Source organism: Cololabis saira, chromosome 21 (genome assembly GCF_033807715.1).
Source record: "Cololabis saira isolate AMF1-May2022 chromosome 21, fColSai1.1, whole genome shotgun sequence".
In the NCBI taxonomy this organism is placed as follows: Eukaryota; Metazoa; Chordata; class Actinopteri; order Beloniformes; family Belonidae; genus Cololabis; species Cololabis saira.
Genome location: NC_084607.1, coordinates 6092556 through 6118729, shown reverse-complemented (window position 1 = coordinate 6118729; position 26174 = coordinate 6092556). Strand labels below are relative to the sequence as shown.

Sequence of the window (26174 nt, the reverse complement as noted above, 5' to 3'; positions counted from 1 at the left end):
AAGAAGACAGAACAAAGGGAAAAACAAACAAACAAGCAAAAAGTGACAAAGATGTTGGGGGGGCATTGTCTTGGTTTCTTTTTCTCTTTCAATGTGATTTTTAATCCGGCAGTGTGCTTTTATTTTGAAGGGCGTCGTGCAAAACATCCGGCGGGCCTCGGTGGGCGTGGCCACGTGTCAGCGTCAGCTGATTGCGGATCGTCTCTCTGCGGCTCCTCCAGGCGGATTTGTGTTGTTGTTCTGCAGCCTCGGACCCCGGACCTCCGTCTCCCCCCTCCCCGGCCCCGGCTCGCTGTTCCCGGCGGAAGCGGCTCCGCAGCGGCCCCGCTCATGGCGACTCCCGGCCCCAACCACAACCAGAACCAGAACCAGAACCAGCCGCAACACGTGACGAGCATGAGCAGCCTGCAGGGTGAGTCCGGGCCCCGACTAGTCCCTGGAGCCCTGGGCTCCATCACCCGGTGATCGGTGATCAATGATCAGTGATCAGGGTTCATCGGCTCTAGTTCAGTAGTTATTTATATTATTAGGCCCAACGGCCTCGTTATTACTGGTAATGTTGTTTGGTTTCATTGTGTTTTCCATCCTCCATCCAGCCTTTAGCCGCATCCCCCCCGCACAGGTTACACAGCGCTGCTGCTGCTGGGACGATGCAGCCTTAGAAATAAAGGAATAAAGGAAAAAGATATGGGAAATAATAAACACTGCAGCCTTAGAAATAAAGAAATAAAGGAAAAAGCTATGGGAAATAAACGCTGCCGCCTTAGAAATAAAGAAATAAAGGGAAAAGATATGGGAAATAAACACTGCAGCCTTAGAAATAAAAAAAACTGCAGCCTTAGAAATAAAAAAAACTGCAGCCTTAGAAATAAACGCATCAACCTTATAAATAGATAAATACAGCCAAAAGCTATGGGGAATAAACAAGGAGTACTGCCTTAAATTACAGGACTGTCTCAGAAAATTAGAATATTCTGATAAAGTTCTTTATTTTCTGTAATGCAATTAAAAAAAAAAGTCATACATTCTGGATTCATTACAAATCAACTGAAATATTGCAAGCCTTTTATTATTTTAATATTATGGTTTACAGTTTAAGATTAAGATTCCCAGAATATTCAAATTTTTTGAGATAGGATATTTGAGTTTTCTTAAACTGTAAGCCATGATCAGCAATATTAAAATAATAAAAGGCTTGCAATATTTCAGGTGATTTGTAATGAATCCAGAATGTATGACATTTTTGTAATTGCATTACAGAAAATCACAATATTCTAATTTTCTGAGACAGTCCTGTAAATAACTCCATCTCAACAAAACATTTAACAGCTGATGCAGAGAGATATCAAATATATTTAATGGATAAAATACTACAAAGATGAAGTACAAGAGATCCTTTTCATCCATGGTTTTGTAGTTCATCCTTAGAAATAAATAAATACTGCAATAAATAATATAACTTCATCTAAACAAAACATTTAACCCCAGCTGGTGCAGAGAGGATTTTATTCCTAAAAAAATGAACCTGTAAAGACTTAATTTTTTAGTTATTCTCGAAATATCAGATACATTTAATGGTTAAAATACCACAAAGATGAAGTACAAGAGATCCATTTTCATCCATGGTTTTGTAGCTCCTCCTTAGAAATAAAAGCTGCGTTTAACCAAGCAAATAAGCAGCCATAAATAATATATCTTCATGTCAACAAAACATTTAACCCCAGATGATGCAGAGAGGATGTTATTCTTAAAAAATGAACCTTAAAATGAACCTTAATTTTTTGGTTATTCTCAAAATATCAGATACATTTAATGGTTAAAATACCAAGTACAAGAGTTCCTGTTTCCTCCATGGTTTTGTAGCTCTGTTTATAGGATCTGCATCATTTAGGAACGGGTACCAAAAAATCTGCATGGTGTTAATGCAGAGAAGATGGAGCATGGAGTTTTTTTTCTCACTTTATTTAACCTAAATGTGCTTCACAGTCATTTATAAACTTTTAAACAACGGTAACTAAGGGGAGGCGGGGCTTACCGATCTGGGTCTGTGATGTCACAGCCCCCCGGCGAATCTGAACGGCTCAGTGAGCGACAGATTATTAACGTGTCATGTCTCGTCAGAGAACAAAGATACGCTTTGAAGCGCAGGAAATAACTTTTCTTTCTGTTTTAACCCTTGTACTGTCTTTGGGTCAGAATGACCTAATTCTCCTGTTATTCTTTCCTCCTGCTCTCTCCTCTTTTCTCCCTTCCTTCCTTCTTTCCTTCCTTCCTTCTTTCTTTTTTCCCTCCCTTCTTCCCTTCCTTCTTTCCTCCTGCTCTCTCCTTCCTACTTCCCTTCCTCTTTTCTCCCTTCCTTCCTTCCTTCCTTCCTTCCTTCCTTCCTTCCTTCCTTCCTTCCTTCCTTCCTTCCTTCCTTCCTTCCTTCCTTCCTTCCTTCCTTCCTTCCTTCCTTCCTTCCTTCCTTCCTTATTTTCTCCCTTCCTTCTTTTCTTCCTTCCTTCTTTTTTCCTTCCTTCCTCCCTTCCTTCCTCCCTTCCCCCCTTCCTTCCTTCCTTCCTTCCTTCCTTCCTTCCTTCCTTCTTTCCTCCCTTATTCCCTTCCTTCTTTTCTCCCTTCCTTCCTTCCTTCCTTCCTTCCTTCCTTCCTTCCTTCCTTCCTTCCTTCCTTCCTTCCTTCCTTCCTTCCTTCCTTCCTTCCTTCCTTCCTTCCTTCCTTCCTTCTTTTCTCCCTTCCTTCCTACCTTCCTTCCTTCCTCCCTTCCTTCCTTCCTTCTTCCTTCCTTCCTTCCTTCCTTCCTTCCTTCCTTCCTTCCCTCCTTCCTTCCTTCCTTCCTTCCTTCCTTCCTTCCTTCCTTCTTTCCTCCCTTCTTCCCTTCCTCCTTCCTTGACCTGAAGACAGCACTTGGGTTAAAACATAAATCTTACTTTGTTGGCCCCGTTTTTTGTGGGAAACGTCACAAAACACACAAATGTACCGGCAAAAAACCCCAACCGTTTGACTTTGTTATGCTGCTGATTTATATCCGCCCGGTTCTGTGACATCACAGACCCGGGTCAGGTTATTCCTCTCCATTGTCTAGTCATCGTTATACGAGGATGTTTTTACAAACGCTCTCTCGTTTGAACTTTCAGAGTCCAACACCTGCTGGAGATGTCAGACTGAAACAGGTAGATACTTCACACCTACACACTTCACACCTACACACTTCACACCTACACACCTACACACTTCACACCTGCACACTCACACCTACACACTTCACACCTACACACTTCACACCTACACACTTCACACACAGATACAAGATTCAGGTTTTCTGTCCACAGGTGAATCTTTCTTTCTTTCTCTTAACCCTTGTGCTGTCTTTGGGTCAATGGAGGGTGAAGGGAGAAAAGATGGAAGAAAGGAAAGAAGGAAGAAAGTAGGAAAGGGAGTAAGGAAGGGAGAAAATGGAAGGGAGGAAAGAAGGAAGGAAGGAAAGAAGGAAGTAAGGAAGTAGGAAAGGAAGTAGGAAAGGGAGTAAGGAAGGGAGAAAAGATGGAAGGAAGGAAAGAAGGAAGTAAGGAAGTAGGAAAGGAAGTAGGAAAGGGAGTAAGGAAGGGATGAAAGAAGGGAGGAAAGAAGGAAGGAAGGAAAGAAGGAAGTAAGGAAGTAGGAAAGGAAGTAGGAAAGGGAGTAAGGAAGGGAGAAAAGATGGAAGGAAGGAAAGAAGGAAGTAAGGAAGTAGGAAAGGAAGTAGGAAAGGGAGTAAGGAAGGGAGAAAAGATGGAAGGAAGGAAAGAAGGAAGTAGGAAAGGAAGTAGGAAAGGGAGTAAGGAAGGGAGGAAAGAAGGGAGAAAAGATGGAAGGAAGGAAAGAAGGAAGTAAGGAAGTAGGAAAGGAAGTAGGAAAGGGAGTAAGGAAGGGAGAAAAGATGGAAGGAAGGAAAGAAGGAAGTAAGGAAGTAGGAAAGGAAGTAGGAAAGGGAGTAAGGAAGGGAGGAAAGAAGGGAGAAAAGATGGAAGGAAGGAAAGAAGGAAGTAGGAAAGGAAGTAGGAAAGGGAGTAAGGAAGGGAGAAAAGATGGAAGGAAGGAAAGAAGGAAGTAAGGAAGTAGGAAAGGAAGTAGGAAAGGGAGTAAGGAAGGGAGGAAAGAAGGGAGAAAAGATGGAAGGAAGGAAAGAAGGAAGTAGGAAAGGAAGTAGGAAAGGGAGTAAGGAAGGGAGAAAAGATGGAAGGAAGGAAAGAAGGAAGTAAGGAAGTAGGAAAGGAAGTAGGAAAGGGAGTAAGGAAGGGAGGAAAGAAGGGAGAAAAGATGGAAGGAAGGAAAGAAGGAAGTAGGAAAGGAAGTAGGAAAGGGAGTAAGGAAGGGAGAAAAGATGGAAGGAAGGAAAGAAGGAAGTAAGGAAGTAGGAAAGGGAGTAAGGAAGGGAGGAAAGAAGGGAGAAAAGATGGAAGGAAGGAAATAAGGAAGAAAGGAGGAAAGAAGGAAGAAAGTAGGAAAGGGAGTAAGGAAGGGAGAAAATGGAAGGGAGGAAAGAAGGAAGGAAGGAAAGAAGGAAGTAAGGAAGTAGGAAAGGAAGTAGGAAAGGGAGTAAGGAAGGGAGAAAAGATGGAAGGAAGGAAAGAAGGAAGTAAGGAAGTAGGAAAGGAAGTAGGAAAGGGAGTAAGGAAGGGAGAAAAGATGGAAGGGAGGAAAGATGGAAGGAATGGAGAAAGGAGAAAAGAAGGAAAGAAAGAAGGAAGTAGGAAAGGGAGGGAAGAAGGGAGAAAAGATGGAAGGAAGGAAGGAAAGAAGGAAGTAGGAAAGGGAGTAAGGAAGGGAGAAAAGATGGAAGGGAGGAAAGAAGGGAGAAAAGATGGAAGGAAGGGAGAAAGGAAGGAAAGAAGGGAGGGAAGAAGGAAGGAATGGACAAAATAAGGAAAGAAGGAAGGAAAAGCAAAGAAGGTAATAAAGGAACGAATGACGAAAGGGAGGTAGGAAGAAAAAGGAGTAAAGGAGGAAAAGAGGAAAGGAAGAAGGAAGGAGAGAGCATGAGAAAAGAAGTATAGAAGAATTGGGTCATTTTGACCCGAAGACAGTACGAGGGTGAATAAGTTTTGAACTGTGATCTGGTGTTTTCTCTGACTGTGTTTCATCTCTGACTTCAACGCTGCTACTAATGATTGTAACTCCTGACATGATGCTGATCGATGGTGAGCCGTCCCCGGAGACGCCGTCTCTCCGTCTTTCATGATGTTATTCATTCTCATCCCTCCATTCTGCTTTTTTTCCCCCTTTTTTTGTTTTGAATTACAGTTGCAACCAGACATTTACATTTACATTCCAGCTTCCGAAAAGACATGGTATCGTTGAGCTACTGAGTACTAGAGTACTGTAGGTACTAGTTCTAGAGTACTCTAGGTACTGGTACTAGGAGCCTTAGTCGACTTCCAGTGGAGAAGAAGGTGACGTCTCGCCAGTAAGGAAGTAAAAGCCAAAATGAGTTGAAGTAAACCGGCTCTGGTTCCTCTGGGAGCCCAAATACGGAAACATGGGGGGAGACTTTTATAATCACTGAAGAAATCTCCTTTTTTGGAAAAAAACTAAACAAAAACAAAAAAAAAACCCTAAAACTGTCCAACTATGAAGCATGGGAGTGGCAGCATCATGATGTGGGGGCAGCTTTGATGGAGGAGGGACTTGTACGACTGAAACATCACGAGAAAAGAAGGTTATCTTCACTAAACGGTGTAAACTTCTGGTTGCAACTGTACATGTGGGTGAGTTGACCTGGTCCTGCCTGCCGTCTCTTCATCCTGCAGCGTTTGTGTCCGTCGTGTTCCTGCATGCCGATGCATCTCCCCCCCAGAACGGGCATCCAACCCGCGGCAGGATGCTCCACAACGTTGTTGCTCCAGAACGTTGTTGCTCCGGAACGTTGTTGCTCCAGGGCCAAGCTTTAGGCCGAGTCGGGCCGGCCGAGCGTCTCCTGAGGAACCGTGAACGTTAAACTGTGTTTTTTACCCCCCAGGGTTTCAGATAAACCTGTCTGGCGCCCCCCCAAGTAAGAAACGCTCTGCTGCTGCAGCACCGACCCGTGTCCCGTCTGTTTCTGCCTGATCTGGTGTGAAGGGGGGGTTCTGGTTCTGGTGTGGGGGAGTCTGTCCTGCCGTCCTCAACTAATCCACGTGTCCCAGGGGTCCCAGGGGTACCAGGGGTCCGAGCGGGTACCAGGGGTTCCAGGGGTTCCAGGGGTCCGAGCGGGCCGGTTTTACATCGGTTCTGGTCGGCACCAGCCTCAGAAACGAGCTGGGGCTCTGAGTTCGTCGTGCCGGTTGAGGCCCGGTTCACGGATCTCCGGTACCGAACCGGCGACAGTTGTTGCCGGGTGTTTTCTATAGGCCTGTGCTGGAAAAAAAAAACCATTTTCCGATTCTCATATTTATTCCAATTCAATTCAAAACATCGCACCAGTTATTCTCGTGTCCAACAAAACATTCCTTTTTTTGGGCATAAACAAAAAAATACCAAAAATTGCAATGATGAAAAAAAAATCGATCTTTAGAAATATGAATCGATTTTTTTTTTTTTTCATCATTACAATTTTTGGTATTTTTTTGTTTATGCCCAAAAAAAGGAATGTTTTGTTGGACGCGAGAATAACTGGTGCCATGTTTTGAAGTGAATTGAATTTGAATTGAATTTAAATTTTTATTTCGAACATGAAACAGTAGTGAATACAAAACAAAACAATAATAATCAATAATAAATTAATGTAAATAAGAAAACAAAATAAAACTATAAATAAAAACATGCATCCACCATAATTAACATGCTCGAAAAGGAGTAGGAAGAAGTAAAAAATTATTAAATCCTACCCCCTAAGCTATATTTTATTATGATTAAAATTAATTAATTTAATTTCTATACAAAAAACTAAAGATATCTATATATATATATATATATATATATATATATATATATATATATATATATATATATATATATATATATATATATATTCTCATACACACACACATACATACACATGCACTTTTTGGATATGTGTATATATATGTATATATATATGTATATACACATACACAAATCTTATATGAATATCAATAATAACACATCCTTTTTGCCTTTAAATATGTTTAAAGGTATGAAAACATTAAAGTTTTCAGTTATAATTGCATAAATTGTCTATATTTCATTACTTTATATAATGTCTTGGGGTTACATTTGCATAAAATGCTAAAAACCAAATTCTCAAAAATTTAAAACCGAAATAGACCGAAAATGGAAAAAATAAAAGCGATTTCATGCGTCTCTGTTTCCTCCCTGGATCTGTTTGGTAATTCTGACCCACGATGTTTCTGTTTCAGTTCTATCAGCATTCTGGGAGCTGATTGGTCCTTACAGCATCATTAGCTGCCAATACTTGCTGTTGAATCTCAATATAATACTAGTATTAATATGTTGCAGAACTAAAGTCATATCATTCATGCAACAGCGAATCGAATCAGACGAAACCCGCGGTGAAACCAAGCGGCCCGGGAAGCATGTTTCCATCCTCTTGTGTATTTTTGTTTTGTTCCCCGTTTGCCGTTTGGTTTTCTTGTGTCTGCATTTTGGATGTAGGTGGGTTTTTTTTAGCAGCATGCTGCACTTCTGTTGCTGCACCGGGTTCTGAAGGTCCTCCAGAACCGGGTTTCTGGGGGTTTAAACCAGAGATGGACGGGTTTTCAGCCCCGATTCAGCTTGGATTTGTACCCGAACACGGGAGACGCTTCAGACGTTAGTTTTATCTGGGTCTCGTCGGGGGTTCAGCTTCCTCTGTCACGGTGTAGGAGGTCGTCGTCGCCTCAAACGGCTCGTCAAAGGTTCTGCAGGTCGTCCTGAAGGTTTTAATCCGCTGGAATAAAGACGAGTCCGCCACGTCTTCGCCTCGGTACTAAAGTTGCTTTCATCAACAAAAATTCTGACTAAATATCGTCGTCAACAAACCTTTATCACCTGAGGAAAACAAGACGAGACGCAACAAAAATGCTGGTCATGTGACGATAACGATAATTAAATATATAATGCAATATCGTAGAGAAATAAAAACCAGACTAAAATGTAGATTACAAAATAAAAACTCTGCTGAAATGTGAAGAACCATCTTTGGATACACTTTCCTACATAGACGTGGAAAAGAAAACCCAATGTGTCGTCGAAAAAGAAAAAGACGTGGAAAAATGCGGAAAAATAAATGTGTTGTAAACTCAAATTAGAGTCTTCTGTATCTGGAATAAATGTATTCTTGAGTCTATAAGGTAACAATAATATAATAATAAGCAGAGGTGTCAAGTAACGAAGTACAAATACTTCGTTACCTTACTTAAGTAGAAATTTTGGTTATCTATACTTCACTGGAGTAATTATTTTTCAGACGACTTTTTACTTTTACTCACATTTTCACACAATTATCTGTACTTTTTACTCCTTACATTTTAAAAACAGCCTCGTTACTCTATTTCATTTCGGCCTTTAATAAAAACTATCCAGTTAAATTGCTCCATCCGGATAGAGTGAATTTGGTTGTGGTTGTTTCAGATGTTCTTGTCCAGTTTTGTTCTTACATCCGTTCCCTCAGATTCCTGCAACTAAACTTGGATGTACATTCCAATAAAGGTTAGGATAAATGATAACATGAACATGAAGTTTGACTTTTTGCACCATTACAATACTTATAGGAAACTAGTCATCATATCTCCTGCTCTCTGAAACACACGTTAATGCTCAATAGTCACATATATGGTTCTTTAATATATTTGCATTATACTAAGATACATTCATTTTCAATGGCTTTTGTCCTTAAAGGCTTTTTTCCCCCTTACATTACTTTTACTTTTATACTTTAAGTAGTTTTGAAACCAGTACTTTTATACTTTTACTTGAGTAAAAAACTTGAGTTGATACTTCAACTTCTACAGGAGTATTTTTAAACTCTAGTATCTATACTTCTACCTGAGTAATGAATGTGAATACTGAAGACACCTCTGGTTAGATAACCTTGTTTGAATTGTAAAATGGGTTTGGTTAAATACAATCTTTGACTAAAATAAGACTAAAATGCTGAGACTTTCACTCGACTGAAACTTGACACGATTAAAAGGAGAATGAACGTGACTAAAACTAATAAAAACGCCCCCCTCACGTCAATCACAGCTGACCCCGTCGGCTTGGCCGTGCCCCGGATTAGGATCATCTGCTGATTAACCCTTGTACTGTCTTTGGGTCAAAATGAGCCAATTCTTCTATCCTTCTTTCCTCCTGCTCTCTCCTTCCTTCTTCCTTTCCTCTTTTCCTCCTTTTTTACCGTCCTTTACTCCTTTTTCTTCCTACCTCCCTTTCGTCATTCATTCCTTTATTACTTTCTTTCCTTTTCTCCCTTCTTTCCTTCTTTCCTCCCTTCCTTACTCCCTTTCCTACTTCCTTCCTTCTTTCCTTCTTTTCTCCTCCCTTCCTTACTTCCTTCTTTCCTTCCTTCCCTCTTTTCTCCCTTCCTTACTCCCTTTCCTAATTTCTTCCTTCTTTTCTCCTTTCTTCCTTACTTCCTTCTTTCCTTACTTCCTTCCTTCCTTCCTTCCTTCCTCCCTCCCTTCCTTTTTTCTCCCTTCCTTCTTTCCTTGGTTTCTCCCGGATCCTTCCTTCCTTCCTTCCTTCCTTCCTTCCTTCCTTCCTTCCTTCCTTCCTTCCTTCCTTCCTTCCTTCCTTCCTTCCTTCTTTCCTTCTTTTCTCCTTCCTTCCTTCTTTCCTTCTTTTCTCCTTCCTTCCTTCCTTCCTTCCTTCCTTCCTTCCTTCCTTCCTTCCTTCCTTCCTTCCTTCCTTCCTTCCTTCCTTCCTTCCTTCCTTTCTTCATTCCTTCTTTTCTCCCTTCACCCTCCCTTGACCCAAAGACAACACAAGGGGTTAGTGTCGCTCTATATCCGTCCTCATGAAATCTGCCCAGACGTCTTCGTTTCCACGGAAACGACGTCTGAAACGGAGCTCGGGTTTGGAGTCGACCCCCCCCCCACCCTAGTGGCCAGTCCGGGAACTGCACGCGTCTAGCGATCCAGACGGGTAGCGTTCGTTTCGGGCATCAGTGGCGTTTCCATGGTAACCGGCCCGCATGGCAGAGCCGGAGCACAGCAGAGAGGGAGGGAGGGGGCGGGGCTTGCACATCTGGACTCCTCCCCATCTCCTCGGTGCTCGTGTTGCCTCACTCACCTCCTGGTTTGTGTTCATTAACGCCGTGACCTTCAGTGTTGGTTGGTGTGACCTCTAGCGCCCGCGGCGTCGCCAGGAACTCACGCCGGTCATGTGACCCCCATCTTTCTCCCCCCTCCCCCGCAGGCAAACGCAAAGCCCTGAAGCTGAACTTCGCCAACCCTTCGATCAAGCCCAGCACGCGGTTCTCGCTGAACACGGCCGGGCCGCCGTTCCAGAACCCACACATGTGAGTGTTCCACCTCTGACCCCCGTACGGCAGCAGGTTTAATATTTAATAACAGACTGAATATGTGGATGTGTGCAGATATCCACAATTAAATTCTTCCTAGTAAAAAAGAGCATTTCAGATATCTACAATTGCATTCTTCCTGCCCACTATTGTAATTTCAGATATCTATAACGTCATTCTTTCAGAAGCGTATTGCATTCACTTGAGAAAAAAAAATCGTCTCTGTTTTTCTGAATTAACAAGATCATTATCTCAGAAAAAAAGAAAAATTTTAATTAAAAAAAAAATCTGCTCTTTAATTCAGAAAAACAGCTGAATTTTTTTTTCACTAAAATTTTTCTCAGAAGTCTGAGATAATTAAGTTGTTAATTCCTAAAAACATACCAGATTTTTTTTCTCAAGATAATGCAATACGCTTCCGTAGATTCTTGACAAATCTTCTTCTTGACGTCACTTTTGCCATTCATGTGTTTGGTGGTTTCTAATTACAGATATCCACAATGTGGATTACAGATATCTGCAACTGAATTACGAGTAGTGCTAATTCCAGTTTCAGGTATCTACAATTTAATTCTGACTATAGTCTTAATTCCAGTTCAAGATATCTTTAATTCCCCACAATTCAAGATATCTACACCGTACGGAAGAGTATTAGGGCCAGGCAGGAGGAAAATAAAAATAATATTTTAGAGGAAGAAGATTTTTTTTTTCATTATGCACTTTGAGAAAAAAGTTGAAATGTCGAGAATAATGTTGAAGTACAATTTCGACTTTATTCACGAAATTTCGACTTTATTCTCGAAATTGTATTTCAACATTAATCTCAACATTTTTACTTTTTTCCTGACATTTCAACTTTTTTCTTGAAGTGCACAATAAAAAAAAATCTTTCCCTCTCAAATATTTTTTCTCCTGCATGGCCCTGATACTCTTCCGTAACATCCTCCTTTTTGGATATCTTAAATTAAGTTTTAACTAGTCAGAATGAAGTTATAGATATCTCCAATTTGAGATATCTCTAATTAAAGGGGACCTATTATGAAAAACATGTTTTTTCTTGTTTTAACATATATAAAGTGGTCTCCCCTCACCCTGCCAGCACAGGGGAGACAAAATACCATGAATTTCTGCAAGCTCTCTGACCCCCGCCTGTCCCCCCAGTGTCACGTGGCCTTTTTTTGAGCCATTCTGAATCTGTGCCTAGGGTGACGTCACCATAGGCGCTCATTTCCATAGGTTCAGCCTCCGCTGCTGAAGCCACGCCCACAACCAGCTCTCTCCGCTGCTGGAGCGGTGCTTCCTTCAGCCAGTCGGACGCGGCGCTGCAGCAGAGCGGATCCGGGTTAAATCATCCAGGTTCCCGGGTGATTTGGGAGCTGGGTCCTTGGGGGTCTGTCCCAGGCTGGACCAGCTTCACCCTCCAAGATTTTCAGCCAAATCTGTCGGTTTGATCCCCGGTAACGGGCCATGCGCCGCGGATGCGCTCCGGAGCGGATCTGTGCGCCCGCCGTGGGGTTGCGGCGCCCGTCGCGCAGCATCCGCCGGGCAGATCTGGCTGAAATTCCGCTGGTCGGTCCCCGGGAGTACCTGCTACCAGTCCAGGCCGGTTCCTGCGGTCCCGGCCGGTCGGAACCGGTCAGATTCCCCGTTAAAGCCGCGGTGATGCGCGCCGGTCCAGCAGCGCTGCTCCCGGGCGCCCGGCGTGGCCCATGGATCTATTATATAACGGCGTGGCTCCGGGGCCAGCGTTCAGCATCCGCCGGGTAGATCCGGCTTAAATAGTGCATAAATGTTATTTATATACAACTCATATTTTATTTTTTTAACAATAAAGTTTCCATTTGTGAAAATTCAGTGTTGTGATAATTTACAGGCTTGGGCTGCTCTGGCGGAGCAGGTTTATTCTCCTCCCCTGCTACCCGTCATTCAGGGAGCCAATCAGCACAGAGCCTCATTATCATACCCCCCCCTTCCCTAAAAATGAGGCGCAGAAAAAGAGGTTAGAAGCGGTAAAACTAGTGACAGGGCCCACAGGCTGGATTTATGATTTATGTAGAAAAAACAAGCTTTAGATTGTTTTTAAGACATTCAAGGCCTGTTTAAAATATACATTAAATGCCATAATAGGTCTCCTTTAAAATTAATTTCAAGATATCTATAACTTGATTACAGATATCTACAATTAAATTATGACTATCCGTCATTCCTGTTTGAGATATCTACAATGTCATTTTGACTAGTCAAAACTTAATTTAAGATATCTAAAAAGGACGGTGTAGATATCTTGAATTGAGGGGAATTAAAGATATCTTGAACTGGAATTATGACTGGTCAGAATTAAATTGTAGATATCTGAAACTGGAATTACAGCTAGTCGTAATTCAGTTGCAGATATCCGTAATTCACATTGTGGATATCTGCAAATGAATTGTAGATATCTGTAATTAGAAACCCCACACACATGAATGACAAAAGTGACGTCATTTGTCCAGAATGACATTGTAGATATCTGAAATGCTCTTTTTGACTAGGAAGAATTGAATTGCGGATATCTGTAACACATATCCAGTCTAGCTGTTAAATGGCTTGCCATGACCTCCGACCCCTGACCCGTTCTAACCCGTTCTAACCCGTTCTCCCCGTCCTCCCCGTCCCCCAGAGAGCGGCTGCGGACGCACAGCATCGAGTCGTCGGGGAAGCTGAAGATTTCCCCGGAGCAGCACTGGGACTTCACGGCCGAGGACCTCAAGGACCTGGGGGAGATCGGGCGCGGCGCCTACGGCTCCGTCAACAAGATGGTGCACAAGCCCAGCAACCAGATCATGGCGGTGAAGGTGCGGGCGGAGCGGCTCTAACTCTGCGCTGGGTTTTTCAGTAGGAACAGACACAGTCAGGAACGGTCTCAGCTCAGTTTATTCTCCTGCATTAAGGAGAAGAACCTTGGTTAAAGTCACAGAGCAGAGAGAGCAGTAAAACCTACGGAACAGTATCAGGGCCATGCAGGAGAAAACATATTTGAGAGGGGAAGATTTTTTTTTTATTGTGCACTTCGAGAAAAAAGTTGAAATTTCGTGAATAAAGTTGAAATACATTTGGACTTTTTTCTCGAAATTGTATTTTAACATTATTCTCGACATTTCGACTTTTTTCCTCGACATTTCGACTTTTTTCTTGAAATGCACAATAAAAATAAATCTTCCCCTCTAGTATTAGGGCCAGGCAGGAGAAAAATAAAAATAATATTTTAGAGGAGGAAGATTTTTTCATTATGCACTTCGAGCCAAAAAGTCGAAATGTCGAGAAAAAAGTCGAAATGTCGAGAAAAAATCGAAATGTTGAATTGATTAATGTTGAAGTAAAATTTCGAGAATTTTGTTGAAATGTCGAGAAAAAAGTCGAAATGTCGGGAATAATGTTGAAGTACAATTTCGAGAAAAAAGTCGAGATGTATTTCAACTTTATTCACGAAATTTCGACATTATTCTTGAAATTTTATTTCAACATTAATCTTGACATTTCGACTTTTTTCTTGACATTTGGACTTTTCTTTTCATTATGCACTTCGAGTAAAAAAGTCGAAACGTCCAGAAAAAAGTCAAAATGTTGAGAAAAAAGTAAAAATTTCGTGAATAAAGTTTAAATGTTGAGAAAAAAGTAAAAATTTCGTGAATAAAGTTGAAATGTTGACAAAAAAGGAAAAATTTCGTGAATAAAGTCGAAACGTCGAGAAAAAAGTCGAAATGTTGAGAAAAAAGTAAAAATTTCGTGAATAAAGTTGAAATGTTGAGAAAATAGTAAAAATTTTGTGAATAAAGTTGAAATGTTGAGAAAAAAGGTGATTTTTTTTTTTCTGCAGAGGATCCGGTCCACGGTGGACGAGAAGGAGCAGAAGCAGCTGCTGATGGACCTGGACGTGGTGATGCGCAGCAGCGACTGTCCCTACATCGTGCAGTTCTACGGCGCCCTGTTCCGCGAGGTGAGGCTGGCCCCGCCCCCTGTTGCCTAGGCGACCCCCGTTGCCCTGGCGACCGCTAACCCCCCCTCTTGTCTCCAGGGCGACTGCTGGATCTGCATGGAGCTCATGGCTACCTCGCTAGACAAGTTCTACAAGTTCGTGTACGGCTCGTTAGACGACGTGATTCCCGAGGAAATCTTAGGAAAAATCACTTTAGCTGTGAGTTTTATTCTGCAGTTTTACTCCAGCCGTGGTTGCCGTGGTTACCGTGGTTGCCGTGGTTACAGGTTTATTTCCTCCTGTCCTGCAGACTGTGAAGGCACTAAACCACTTAAAAGAAAACTTGAAGATCATCCACAGAGGTAAGTCCTCCTCTCCTCCTCTTATCCTCTCATTCTCCTCTCCTCCTCTCATCCTCCTCTCATCCTCCTCTCCTCCTCTCATCCTCCTCTCATCCTCCTCTCATCCTCCTCTCATCCTCCTCTCATCATCCTCTCATCCTCCTCTCATCCTCCTCTCATCCTCCTCTCATCATCCTCTCATCCTCCTCTCATCATCCTCTCATCCTCCTCTCATCATCCTCTCATCCTCTTCTTATCCTCTCATCCACATCCTCTCATCCTCCTCTCCTCCTCCTCTCATCCCCCTCTCCTCCTCCTCATCCTCCTCTCATCCTCTCATCATCCTCTCCTCCTCTCATCCTCCTCTCATCCTCTCATCCCCGTCTCCTCCTCCTCATCCCCCTCTCCTCCTCCTCTCCTCCTCTCATCCCCCTCTCCTCCTCCTCATCCTCCTCTCATCCCCCTCTCCTCTCCTCCTCTCATCTTCTCATCCTCCTTTCCTCCTCTCATCATCCTCTCATCCTCTCATCCTCCTCTCATCCTCCTCCTCCTCCTCTCATCCTCTCATCCTCTCATCTTCTTCTTATCCTCTCATCCACATCCTCTCATCCTCCTCTCCTCCTCCTCTCATCCCCCTCTCCTCCTCCTCATCCTCCTCTCATCCTCTCATCCCCGTCTCCTCCTCCTCATCCCCCTCTCCTCTCCTCCTCTCATCCCCCTCTCCTCCTCCTCATCCTCCTCTCATCCCCCTCTCCTCTCCTCCTCTCATCTTCTCATCCTCCTTTCCTCCTCTCATCCTCCTCTCCTCCTCTCATCCTCCTCTCATCCTCTCATCCTCTCCTCCTCTCCTCCTCTCATCCTCCTCTCCTCTTCTCCTCCTCCTCTCATCCCCCTCTCCTCCTCTCCTCTTCTCATCCTCCTCTCATCCCCCTCTCCTCTCCTCCTCTCATCTTCTCATCCTCCTCCCCTCCTCTCATCCTCCTTTCCTCCTCTCATCATCCTCTCCTCCTCCTTTCATCCTCTCCTCCTCATCCTCTCATCCTCTCATCCCCCTCTCCTCCTCCTCTCATCCTCTCCTCCTCCTCTCATCCTCTCCTCCTCTCATCCCCCTCTCATCATCCTCTCATCATCCTCTCATCATCCTCTCATCATCCTCTCCCCCTCTCCTCCTCTCCTCCTCCTCTCCTCCTCATCCCCCTCTCCTCCTCTCCTCCTCTCAGACATCAAGCCGTCCAACATCCTCCTGGACCGGAATGGAAACATAAAGCTTTGTGACTTCGGCATCAGCGGTCAGCTGGTCGACTCCATCGCCAAGACCCGGGACGCCGGCTGCAGGCCGTACATGGCGGTGAGTGGGGGGGGTGGTGGTCCTGGGGGGGTCAGGGGGGACCCAGGGGGTCAGGGGGGCCCGGGGGGTCCGTGGTGCTGCTCTGCTGCCCCCCGGTGGCCAGCAGGGGAACTGCAGCTCAGATTATCGAGCTTCCAGAGTCGCTCGGGTTCTTGGGAACTTTAAGGTCGACGGCTGCGTTGGGATTGGGTCCCGCCGGGTCCCAACACAAATCTTGCGGGAGTGGGCGGTTTGAACTCTCCTGCGGGCGGACAAAAAAAACCAATGCGGGATCGGGATGTAGTCTAGAGCGATAGGGCTGGGCGATTTTGGACAAAAATAAAATCCCAATGTTTTTTTTCTCTGAAAACCCGATTTTCGATTTCGATTTTTTTGGTAAAACTACAAAAGACAATTGTTTCAAATATTTTATCTTTATTTTTAAAGAAAAATAGCAAACAAATTTCCCTATTGGGAATGAAGTGCAATTGAAAATGTAAATCCTCCTTGAGTTTAGTAAAGTGACAACATTTACCATTTTCTTGACCAAACAAAGATGACTAGACGAGCTCTGTCTGTAATGCAGCTGCAAAAAAGGAAAATCCATTTTCCGATTTTCCTTTTTTTAACATCGATTGTGATTAATAAATCCGATTTAGATTTAAAATCGATTAAGCGATCTAGCGACAAGGTGGAAATCAATGACGTGGAAAATAAACCTCAAAAAAGGTCTTTACAAAACGAGGACGAAGCGAAGCAAGCCCGATATTTGGAGAAACTGTTTAGTGTCTGTGGAGCAACTTGGAAGAGACGAGGGATTGGGACCAGCAGTCGGTCAGCAGCTTCTCTTCCTCCACAGCAATGTAATGGCCAAGCCATTCATTTGTTAAATTAATTCGTTTCGTTCGTTATTTATTAGTGTTTGACTCACAGCTACTCTCGTTGCTAAAACCTCAATCACATAATTGATGCGGACGTTGCAGGTGCAGTAATGGTCAGAAATGCAGCAGGAGTGGGATGAAAAAAACAGCAGGGCTTCACTCTGAGGTTAAATGATGATCAAACCTATAAAACTCTATTGAAGCCGGTTGTCCTGCGTGTTTATCAGACAGGACAGGTGTGTGTGTGTGTGTGTGTGTGTGTGTGTGTGTGCGTGCGTTTGCATGTGTGCGTCACAGAGGTGACTCCACGGGGGCGTCGCCACCTGAGGTTATTTCCTGTCTCACTAATCACAGTCGGGTTTCTATCCGGCGACGCGTCACAACTAGAGTTGTTTTCAGGGAGTTTTTGGAGGTTAAACAGTAAAATAGTGAAATATTTCCAATTCTGTTACAAATATCATGAAACTAGTTTTTAAGTTAAGATGTCGAAACTGACGGGTTAATGATTCCAGCACGGAGGAGCGGCCGGGGGGGGTGGGGGTCTTCATGTTTATTTACTGCTCGAAGCAGTTTTTCCTTCAATCAGACTTCAGCAGGGTCCAGATGTGCCGGTCTGGTACCGGTTGGTCTGGGACCGGTTGAGGTCATGAATGTTTGGTTCTGCCTCAGCGTGACCCTGCAGCTACTCTGACCGTCGTAGCGCCACCCAGAGGCCGCTGGTGGACCGAAACCTCCACGTCTGGTTCACCAGCTCCGACCGTTTGGACTTGAGATGATGATGGTGATGATGATGATGATGCTGCATCTTCATCAGTCTTTTCTTGTTCTGTTTAACGACGACGAGATGGAAATAATTTGTGATTATTGGAAGGAAAAGATGAAACTATCAGAGAGGTAAATAAGAAGGTCCAGATGTTTTTGGTGTTTTATATCGGACGTGGTCGTGCTGCAGATGTTGCTGCAGGTGTTGCTGCAGATGTTTGGCTGCAGATGTTGCTGCAGATGTTTAGCTGCAGATGTTGCTGCAGGTGTTGCTGCAGGTGTTTATTTTATTTATTTAAAGGTTTAAATTACAGGGACAATGCACATTAATAACACATTAAAACCAATGTAAAATGTGCCGGAATTAGCCAAAAGGCTATTTTGCATCCGCTGTCCCTGGACTGATGTAAAAATAGTCAACCTAAAAGAAAGAATTATTAGCTACAATCGATAAAACATTTCCAAATAAAAAGGCTAAAATGTGTTGCTGCAGATGTTGCTGCAGACGTTGCTGCAGGTGTTTCTGCAGATGTTGCTGCAGGTGTTGCTGCAGGTGTTGCTGCAGGTGTTGCTGCAGGTGTTGCTGCAGATGTTGCTGCAGGTGTTGCTGCAGGTGTTGCTGCAGGTGTTGCTGCAGGTGTTTCTGCAGATGTTGCTGCAGGTGTTGCTGCAGGTGTTGCTGCAGGTGTTGCTGCAGGTGTTGCTGCAGGTGTTGCTGCAGATGTTGCTGCAGATGTTGCTGCAGGTGTTGCTGCAGGTGTTGCTGCAGATGTTGCTGCAGGTGTTGTTGCAGGTGTTGCTGCAGGTGTTGCTGCAGGTGTTGCTGCAGGTGTTGCTGCAGGTGTTGCTGCAGGTGTTGCTGCAGGTGTTGCTGCAGGTGTTGCTGCAGGTGTTTCTGCAGATGTTGCTGCAGGTGTTGCTGCAGGTGTTGCTGCAGGTGTTGCTGCAGGTGTTGCTGCAGGTGTTGCTGCAGGTGTTGCTGCAGATGTTGCTGCAGGTGTTGCTGCAGATGTTGCTGCAGGTGTTGTTGTAGGTGTTGCTGCAGGTGTTGCTGCAGGTGTTGCTGCAGGTGTTTCTGCAGATGTTGCTGCAGGTGTTGCTGCAGGTGTTTCTGCAGATGTTGCTGCAGGTGTTGCTGCAGGTGTTGCTGCAGGTGTTGCTGCAGATGTTTAGCTGCAGATGTTGCTGCAGATGTTGCTGCAGGTGTTGCTGCAGGTTTTGCTGCAGATGTTTAGCTGCAGATGTTGCTGCAGATGTTTAGCTGCATGTGTTACTGCAGATGTTTAGCTGCATGCGTTGCTGCAGATGTGGTGGTGCTCTGCTGCAGGTGTTGCTGCAGACGTTGCTGCAGGTGTTGCTGCAGACGTTGCTGCAGATGTTGCTGCAGATGTTGCTGCAGGTGTTGCTGCAGGTGTTGCTGCAGGTGTTTAGCTGCAGAGCAGCTGGTGCTAGGTGCAGCGCGCCGCTGCAGCTCTTCTTCCTCCTGTGAGTGACATCAGCATCTATTTGGGGCCTGGAAGTGGGGCAGAGCGGAGCCCCGTCTGCACTGCGTCAGCCGGACGGCTGATGAGGGACGGAGCTGCAGATGCTGCAGGAGACGAGCCGGTCGGCTGTTGTTGATGTTCCAGCTCGGGAACATCCATCTGTGTTTAAAAACGCTGCTCAAATGTTTGAAGTTTGTTGCTTCATAAACTAAATAAAATGTTTTTTTTCTTATTGTTTAATTGTTTAATTAGGATCCCCATTAGCTACAGCAGGACTGCAGCTATTCTTCCTGGGGTCCGCCAACATTTTAAAATAATACAGCACTAAAACATAATATAATAAAAGCAAACCAAATAAATTTCCACTAGATAAAAAGAATATCAAATTAAAAATACTCTGCAAAAAAAAAGCAGACATTCCACAAAATGAAGACATTGAAATTAGAACAACAAAACAAAAGAGTTCATCTGAAGTCGTCAAAATGTCTGAAAAGCAGTCCACAATTTAATTTCATTTGTAGTCTAGAACTTCACAACTGATCTAAAACAAAAAAAAGAAAGAAAAAAATAAATTCAACAACCGTCATAACCAACTATGTTTCAATTTCCAGCATGTCGGACAATCAGTCTCACAAAACTGCTGGTTTAAGTGATCTCTGTTTCAATGTTCTTTAATTGTTACTTATACTGATTCAAAAGATGTTGCTTGACTAATAATTTGAATGTTCTTATGCTGTTTGTTTGTGTGATTTGTTTGGGAAATGAATTCCACTCATACATGGCCCTGTACACTACCGTCCTTTTACCAGCAACGTGATGGATTTCCCTCTGACGGCGTGTGTTTGTGTTTCAGCCGGAGAGGATAGATCCCAGCGCGTCTCGGCAAGGCTACGACGTCCGCTCCGACGTCTGGAGTTTGGGCATCACACTGGTGAGTCCCACTTCCCCTCCGGTCTCCTCCTCCTAGTGAATAAATGTGGAGGAAACGCCGGCTCGGTTCTGATCCGTCTGGGTCACATGACGGCAGACGGGTCATGTGACTCGGCAGAGGAACCGCCTCCTCATGGAAGAACAATTTTTGTTTGTTTTTGCATGTTTTGTCACATTTACACAGACTCAAACACACACAGAGTTTCTATGAGTTCATGTTTGTTCTAGTTCTGCCTGGTTAAAAAAGAAAAGTACAAAGGCTTGAAATTTTGTGCTACTTGTGCCTAATTTATTTTTTTATTCTGTTATTATTTTATTATTTATTAAGGTACTTGAATTTACTTTAAGATTATTTTAATTTAAGCTATTTTTTATTAATTTTAATTTATTTATTTTATTGATTTAATTTGCCTGAAGATGATTATTTTGTACTTTTGTCTGTTTGAATGGTTGTGTTAAAAAATAAATCAGACGTTACTCAACAGTTACTCAGTACTTGAGTAGTTTTTTCACCAAGTACTTTTTTACTTTTTTACTTTTACTCAAGTAATTACTCTGAAGTAACAGTACTTTTACTTGAGTACAATTTTTGGCTACTTTACCCACCTCTGCTGCTACTACACTGCTGTTTGTTTACACTCACGAGGCTGCCAACATGGCCGCCGCGTCCCAGAATGCAACTTGGCGTCCAAGCCCTATTATGAAAATTTCCGTGTGTCAATTCTCCTCCGTTCTCTGTGTTCCAGTACGAGCTGGCCACCGGCCGGTTCCCCTACCCCAAGTGGAACAGCGTGTTCGACCAGCTGACCCAGGTGGTGCGGGGCGACCCGCCGCAGCTCAGCAACTCCGAGGAGCGGCGCTTCTCCCCCAAGTTCATCTCGTTTGTCAACGTGTGGTAAGAGAACTCCTCACGCATCTTTTTATTTTAAACAAAACTTTATTGGAAATATACAAACTCTCAAAGAGGATAATGGACAAATATCAATTTAAATGCAATATGAAAAGAAAGGAAAATAAAAAATGGGGATTCTTTTAAGGAATACAAAAAACAAGGCGCTCTAAGAATTAAAAGGTGCATATGAATAACAAAATAATAAAATAAACTAAGCATTTCGATTCACATAATGGAGCATAGAAAAGGAGAGGAATTATTAAATTAGAATAACAAATAATGAGCAATGTCTAGACTTAATTTACTTTCATTTTTGTTTTCTACTCTTTTGGGACATTTGAAAAAAATCCTAAAATCGTTAATAAAACCCAGGAAGGAGGGTTTACAATTTCTCCATTTGGCACAATGAATATGGTACTTACCCAGTAACGAAATTATATTAATAATATCAGAAACAGAAAATTCCAAATCATCCATGAAGAAAATAATATGGCTTAATTCAAAAGGTGGAACATTATTAATTTTAAGAGAAATCCAATGGTGTCTGTCTGTCCAGAAACAATGAGACAAAGGACATGGATAAAACAAATGATCCAGCGTTTCTTCATCCTTTTTGCAGAAGGAACATTGATCTACCTCAAATTTAAATCTTTTTTTAAGAAATTCTGCCACAGGATAGACCTTATTCATAATTTGTACTTCTTTAACTTTAGGCAAAATAGGCCATTTAATACATTTGGAATGCGCTTTGTTTAATGTGTTTATATTTACCATGCAAGAATCCTGTCGAATTATCCTTCTGCAAAAATCATGGAACAATCTGGATTTAAATCTTCATCTCTCCACAAATGTGCTGTGATTCGCTCGGAGGCTCGTCCGCCTCCCGGTGGACAAACGTGGAACTGCAGCCTCCAGTTTGTTGACGCTTTTCCTCTGTTTTCTGCTTTTTCTGCAGCCTTACAAAGGACGAATCGAAGAGGCCAAAGTACAAAGAGCTGCTGGTGGGTTCTCGCACCGTCAGAGCGGGTTTCCTTCCACCTGGGAGGTTTTTACTGACGTCTCACTTCTTCCGTTTGCTTGTTTTATTGTTTTCACTCGTAAGAAGGAACATTACACAGAGGAAAAAAAAGTTAAGAAAAGATGTGCAGGAGAGGTCATAAAAAACCTGAAGGGCTTTTAAGAGACTCCCCCATCCTAAAAACAAGAAAAAATAAAAAACGATAATTCACAAAACCATATAAGCACAATACTACGGAAGAGTATCAGGGCCATGCAGGAGAAAAAATATTTGAGAAGGGAAGATTTTTTTCATTTTGCACTTCGAGAAAAAAGTCAAAATGTCGAGAAAAAAGTTGAAATGTCGAGATTAATGTTGAAATACAATTTTGAGAATAAAGTCGAAATTTCGCCTTTTTTCTCAACATTTCAACTTTATTCATGAAATTTTTACTTTTTTCTCAACATTTCAACTTTTAACTCGAAATTGTGCCTTCAACATTAATCTCAACATTTTGACTTTTTTCTCGACATTTTGACTTTTTTCTCGAAGTGCAAAATGAAAAAAAAATCGTCCTCCTCTTATAAATTTGTCCGGTTTTAACCCCCAAAACAAACCTTGTAGTTTAAAGGGGAAAAAAAACACTAATGTAATTAAATGTGTATATATATATATATATATATATATATATATATATATATTACTCCATTATTTGTTATGCAGAATCTTGTCATTGTAGTTGGATTTTGCTGAATCTTGAAATGTTTCCCTTAAATCCTACCCTCCTTCTCTTTCACCAAACAGTTTCTGTAAGTGATTTGGTAATAAATTGTTCCTGGCTTTGGATAGAAATTGTGCTGTTTGGAATTCGCCCATATCATAAAGTTTTGTTATTTTAGATTTCACAAATAATAGATTGGTGTGTTCAAAATAACGGTCCTTGTGAATTATTCTGATGGCTCTTTTTTGCAGCATGAATAGTGTCTCTAGTGAATTTTTGTATGTATTGCCCCCAAACCTCTGTGCAGTAGTTTAAATACGGTAAGACCAGTGAACAGAACAGAGTGTGGAGTGATTTGTTATCCAAAAAGTGCCTTTTTGCTTTGGTCATTACAGAAATGCTTCGATATATTTTAGTGCAGATGTATTTAATGTGAGCCTTCCAGCAAGATAAGTGACAAAATACCAGCTGCTTTAGTAAAAGCTCTTCTTGTCCTGTCTCCTGCAGAGAGACCCGTTCATCCAGATGTACGAGGAGCGCTCGGTGGACGTCGCCACCTACGTCTGCAGGATCATGGATCAGATGCCGGCGTCTCCCAGCTCCCCCATGTACATGGACTGACGGCAGGACAAACGCACACACACCAATCTGCTGCAAGAAAAAAGAAAACAAAAAAAGAAGTCATCAAGACGACCCCCTCGTGTAAATCAGCCTGATCCCCTCACCGCATCGTAAAGCAAACCGACAAAGAAACGCATCACCGGCGGCCCCAGCGCCGCTCATCTCACTCTGTATGATATATATATATATATTAAACACACTTCTGTTTCTCTACATGTTCACAAACCCACAGCAGCTCAAATCAATCAGTCCCGGCTCGTACCGATCGGAGACGCATCACGGTGATTAGAAACATCCATTTAAAAGCAGAATAACCTCAAACTCGTGTTTCTAGAGCCAGAACCATGTGTTTTGATCTGGAGACTTGGACATACTGGAAACATCCTCTCTGTGAATCGTTCCACCTCTTCCATGTGCGTGAAATCAAAGCATCGTATTTGGTATGTTAGTGCTTCTCTGGGTGTAAAGCAGTTTTAAAGTGTTGGAGGAAGTGTCGGTGCTGGCGAATGAATAAAGACGGAAAAAGAGAAGGGAACTGGTCTTTTTCTCTCTTCATTTCTGTTTCATCCATCAGCAGATTATGTGAATCATTTCAAACGAGGTTTTTATTCCAGAAAATGTCACAGTTTTGAATGAAAATGACTTAAAATCAATTTTATCAGCCAAAACGGGATCCGGGTGATTTTACATTTGAGTTACAGGAAATGTGTTGGAATCAGGTTTGCAGGAATTTCTTGTCACGTGACCTTAAAAACACCGGTGGGAAGTCATTTAAAGACATTTGTGGTCCAGGGCTGGGGATCGATTCAAATGTCAAGAATCGATTCAATTACGATTCTTAAGATTCAGAATCGATTACCAAGATTTGATTCGATCTGATTCCGATATTGATTTGGGTTAGTGTTATTAAAACAGTTTTTTGAGCTGTTGCATGAATTATATGACTGTAGTTCTGCAACATATGAATACTAGTATTATATTGAGATTCAACAGCAAGTATTGCAGTTAATGATACTGTAAGGACCAATCAGCTCCCAGAATGCTGATAGAACTGCTTTCAGAAACATCGTGGGGCAGAATTACCAAACAGATCCAGGGAGGAAACAGAGACGGATGAAATCGGTTTTATTTTTTCCCACATTCAGTTTTTAATTTTTTCCATTTTCGGTTTATTTCTTTTTTATTTATTTATTTCTTCTTTTATTTCTTTGTTTTTTTTTTTTAATTTTTGAGAATTTGGTTTTTAGCATTTTATGCAAATGTAAACCCAAGACAATATATTATATATTATATACAATATATAATGAAATATAGACAATTTATGCAATTATAACTGAAAACGTTAATGTTTTCATACCTTTAAACATATTTAAAGGCAAAAACATGGCACCAGTTATTCTGGTGTCCGACAAAACATTCCTTTTTTGGGCATAAACAAAAAAATACCAAAAATTGTAATGTAATGATGAAAAAAAATCGATCTTTAGAGATACAAATCAATTTTTTAGGAATTAATATGATGATCGATTTAGAATTGGAAAATCAATTTTTTTCAACACAGGCCTATTGTGGTCTGAATGCTGATTGAATTCCTCCTCATCAACGTGACGAGGATCATCTGATTCTAGGGGCAGATACAACCTCGGACGCATTAAAAAAAATAACTTGTTTTTCACAGTATCATTTTTAAACAATGATTAAGCCAAACTGTAAATAATAATAAATACAATAGGGAGGGCAATACTAAGTACCCCGACTGCTTTGGTAGGATTTACGAGGGAAAGTTGCAGAAGGAAGCTGTTAATCATCTATGGATGAACGGATCATCAGCAGCTGTAAAAGCAGATGTTTTGATAGTTTGATTATGTCTTTCCCTCTTGGCGTTGTGTTAAACACCTTAACGCTTCAGAGAGCAATTTTTTATTTGGAGAAGCATTCACTCCACTTACGTCTGGAAAAGGTTATAAATCTATTTGGAAACAATTTAGTGTTCAACCGTCTAAAGCAGAGGTTTTCAACTGGTTTTGTCCCAGTAACCACCATTATAACCAAGAAGCAACTCGGGGACCAACTGCTTTTGGGGATGTTTGTTTTATTTTGCACCTTGATTTTAAATAAAAGTATGGCCCTATATAGGCTATTTATTAGCATCAGTGTATATTTTTATTTGCACCTTTTGCTATAAAAAAAACAACAAAAAACAGTCAATGAAAAATGAACAATATGGATGTAAAATATATAATCAAATCTACAAAAAAAATGGTAAAAAATAAAATAAGGGTTTTTAAGATGACCTAAGGCGTAGTTTGTTTACGTTCTTCCACGAGAAGTCCCGCCTTCCTCTCCGAGTCCTCCGCTCTGATTGGCTCTGAGACCTGATTGACACCTCCAACCACCAATCAACGTCAGGAGCAGGCGACGTCATCACTGGTTTCCGGAAGAGGACTCACGTGTGTGCCGACCTCTTGATGGTGATGTTTATAAAGTTCCTTAATTGAAACCTTCGCGAACCTGTTTGCGTGTTTTTAATGACCGCGTCACGCGCGCTGCTGTGTCATCAGACTCGGTTTTGAGTACTTGACCTTCATTGACATGAATTAGCCCCGCCCCTTCTTCTGATTGGTCCATATTTGATAGTTCCTAATTTCTGCCATAACTTTTGAATGGTTTGACATAAAGAGTTGTGGGTGGTGTCATCGGACTCGGTTTTGAGTCCTTGACCTTTATTGGTGAACATTGCACGCGCGAGGGCCCGTTCATCGCTGCTGGCAGCTTTAATTATTATTATTTAAAAAAAACTTTATTTA

General features: G+C 42.2%; 1 protein-coding gene across 3 annotated transcripts; it reads left to right on the top strand.

Moving 5' to 3' along the window:
* Nucleotides 1–166: 166 nt before the first annotated feature.
* map2k4a (mitogen-activated protein kinase kinase 4a) lies at nt 167–23897 on the top strand. 3 transcript variants are annotated; one of them, XM_061711684.1, is made up of 13 exons: nt 167–412; nt 3135–3170; nt 5996–6028; nt 10351–10453; nt 13116–13290; nt 14313–14432; nt 14511–14630; nt 14722–14773; nt 15973–16100; nt 20060–20137; nt 20883–21031; nt 21984–22029; nt 23254–23897. In XM_061711684.1, exons 1-13 carry the CDS (start codon nt 331–333, stop codon nt 23365–23367), a joined length of 1236 nt encoding a protein of 411 aa, XP_061567668.1. In that variant the 5' UTR covers nt 167–330; the 3' UTR covers nt 23368–23897. The 3 variants fall into 3 exon arrangements, with proteins under 3 accessions (XP_061567668.1, XP_061567670.1, XP_061567669.1); XM_061711686.1 differs by lacking the exon at nt 5996–6028 and having other exon boundaries at nt 10363–10453; XM_061711685.1 differs by lacking the exon at nt 5996–6028.
* The last annotated feature ends 2277 nt before the right edge of the window (nt 23898–26174 follow it).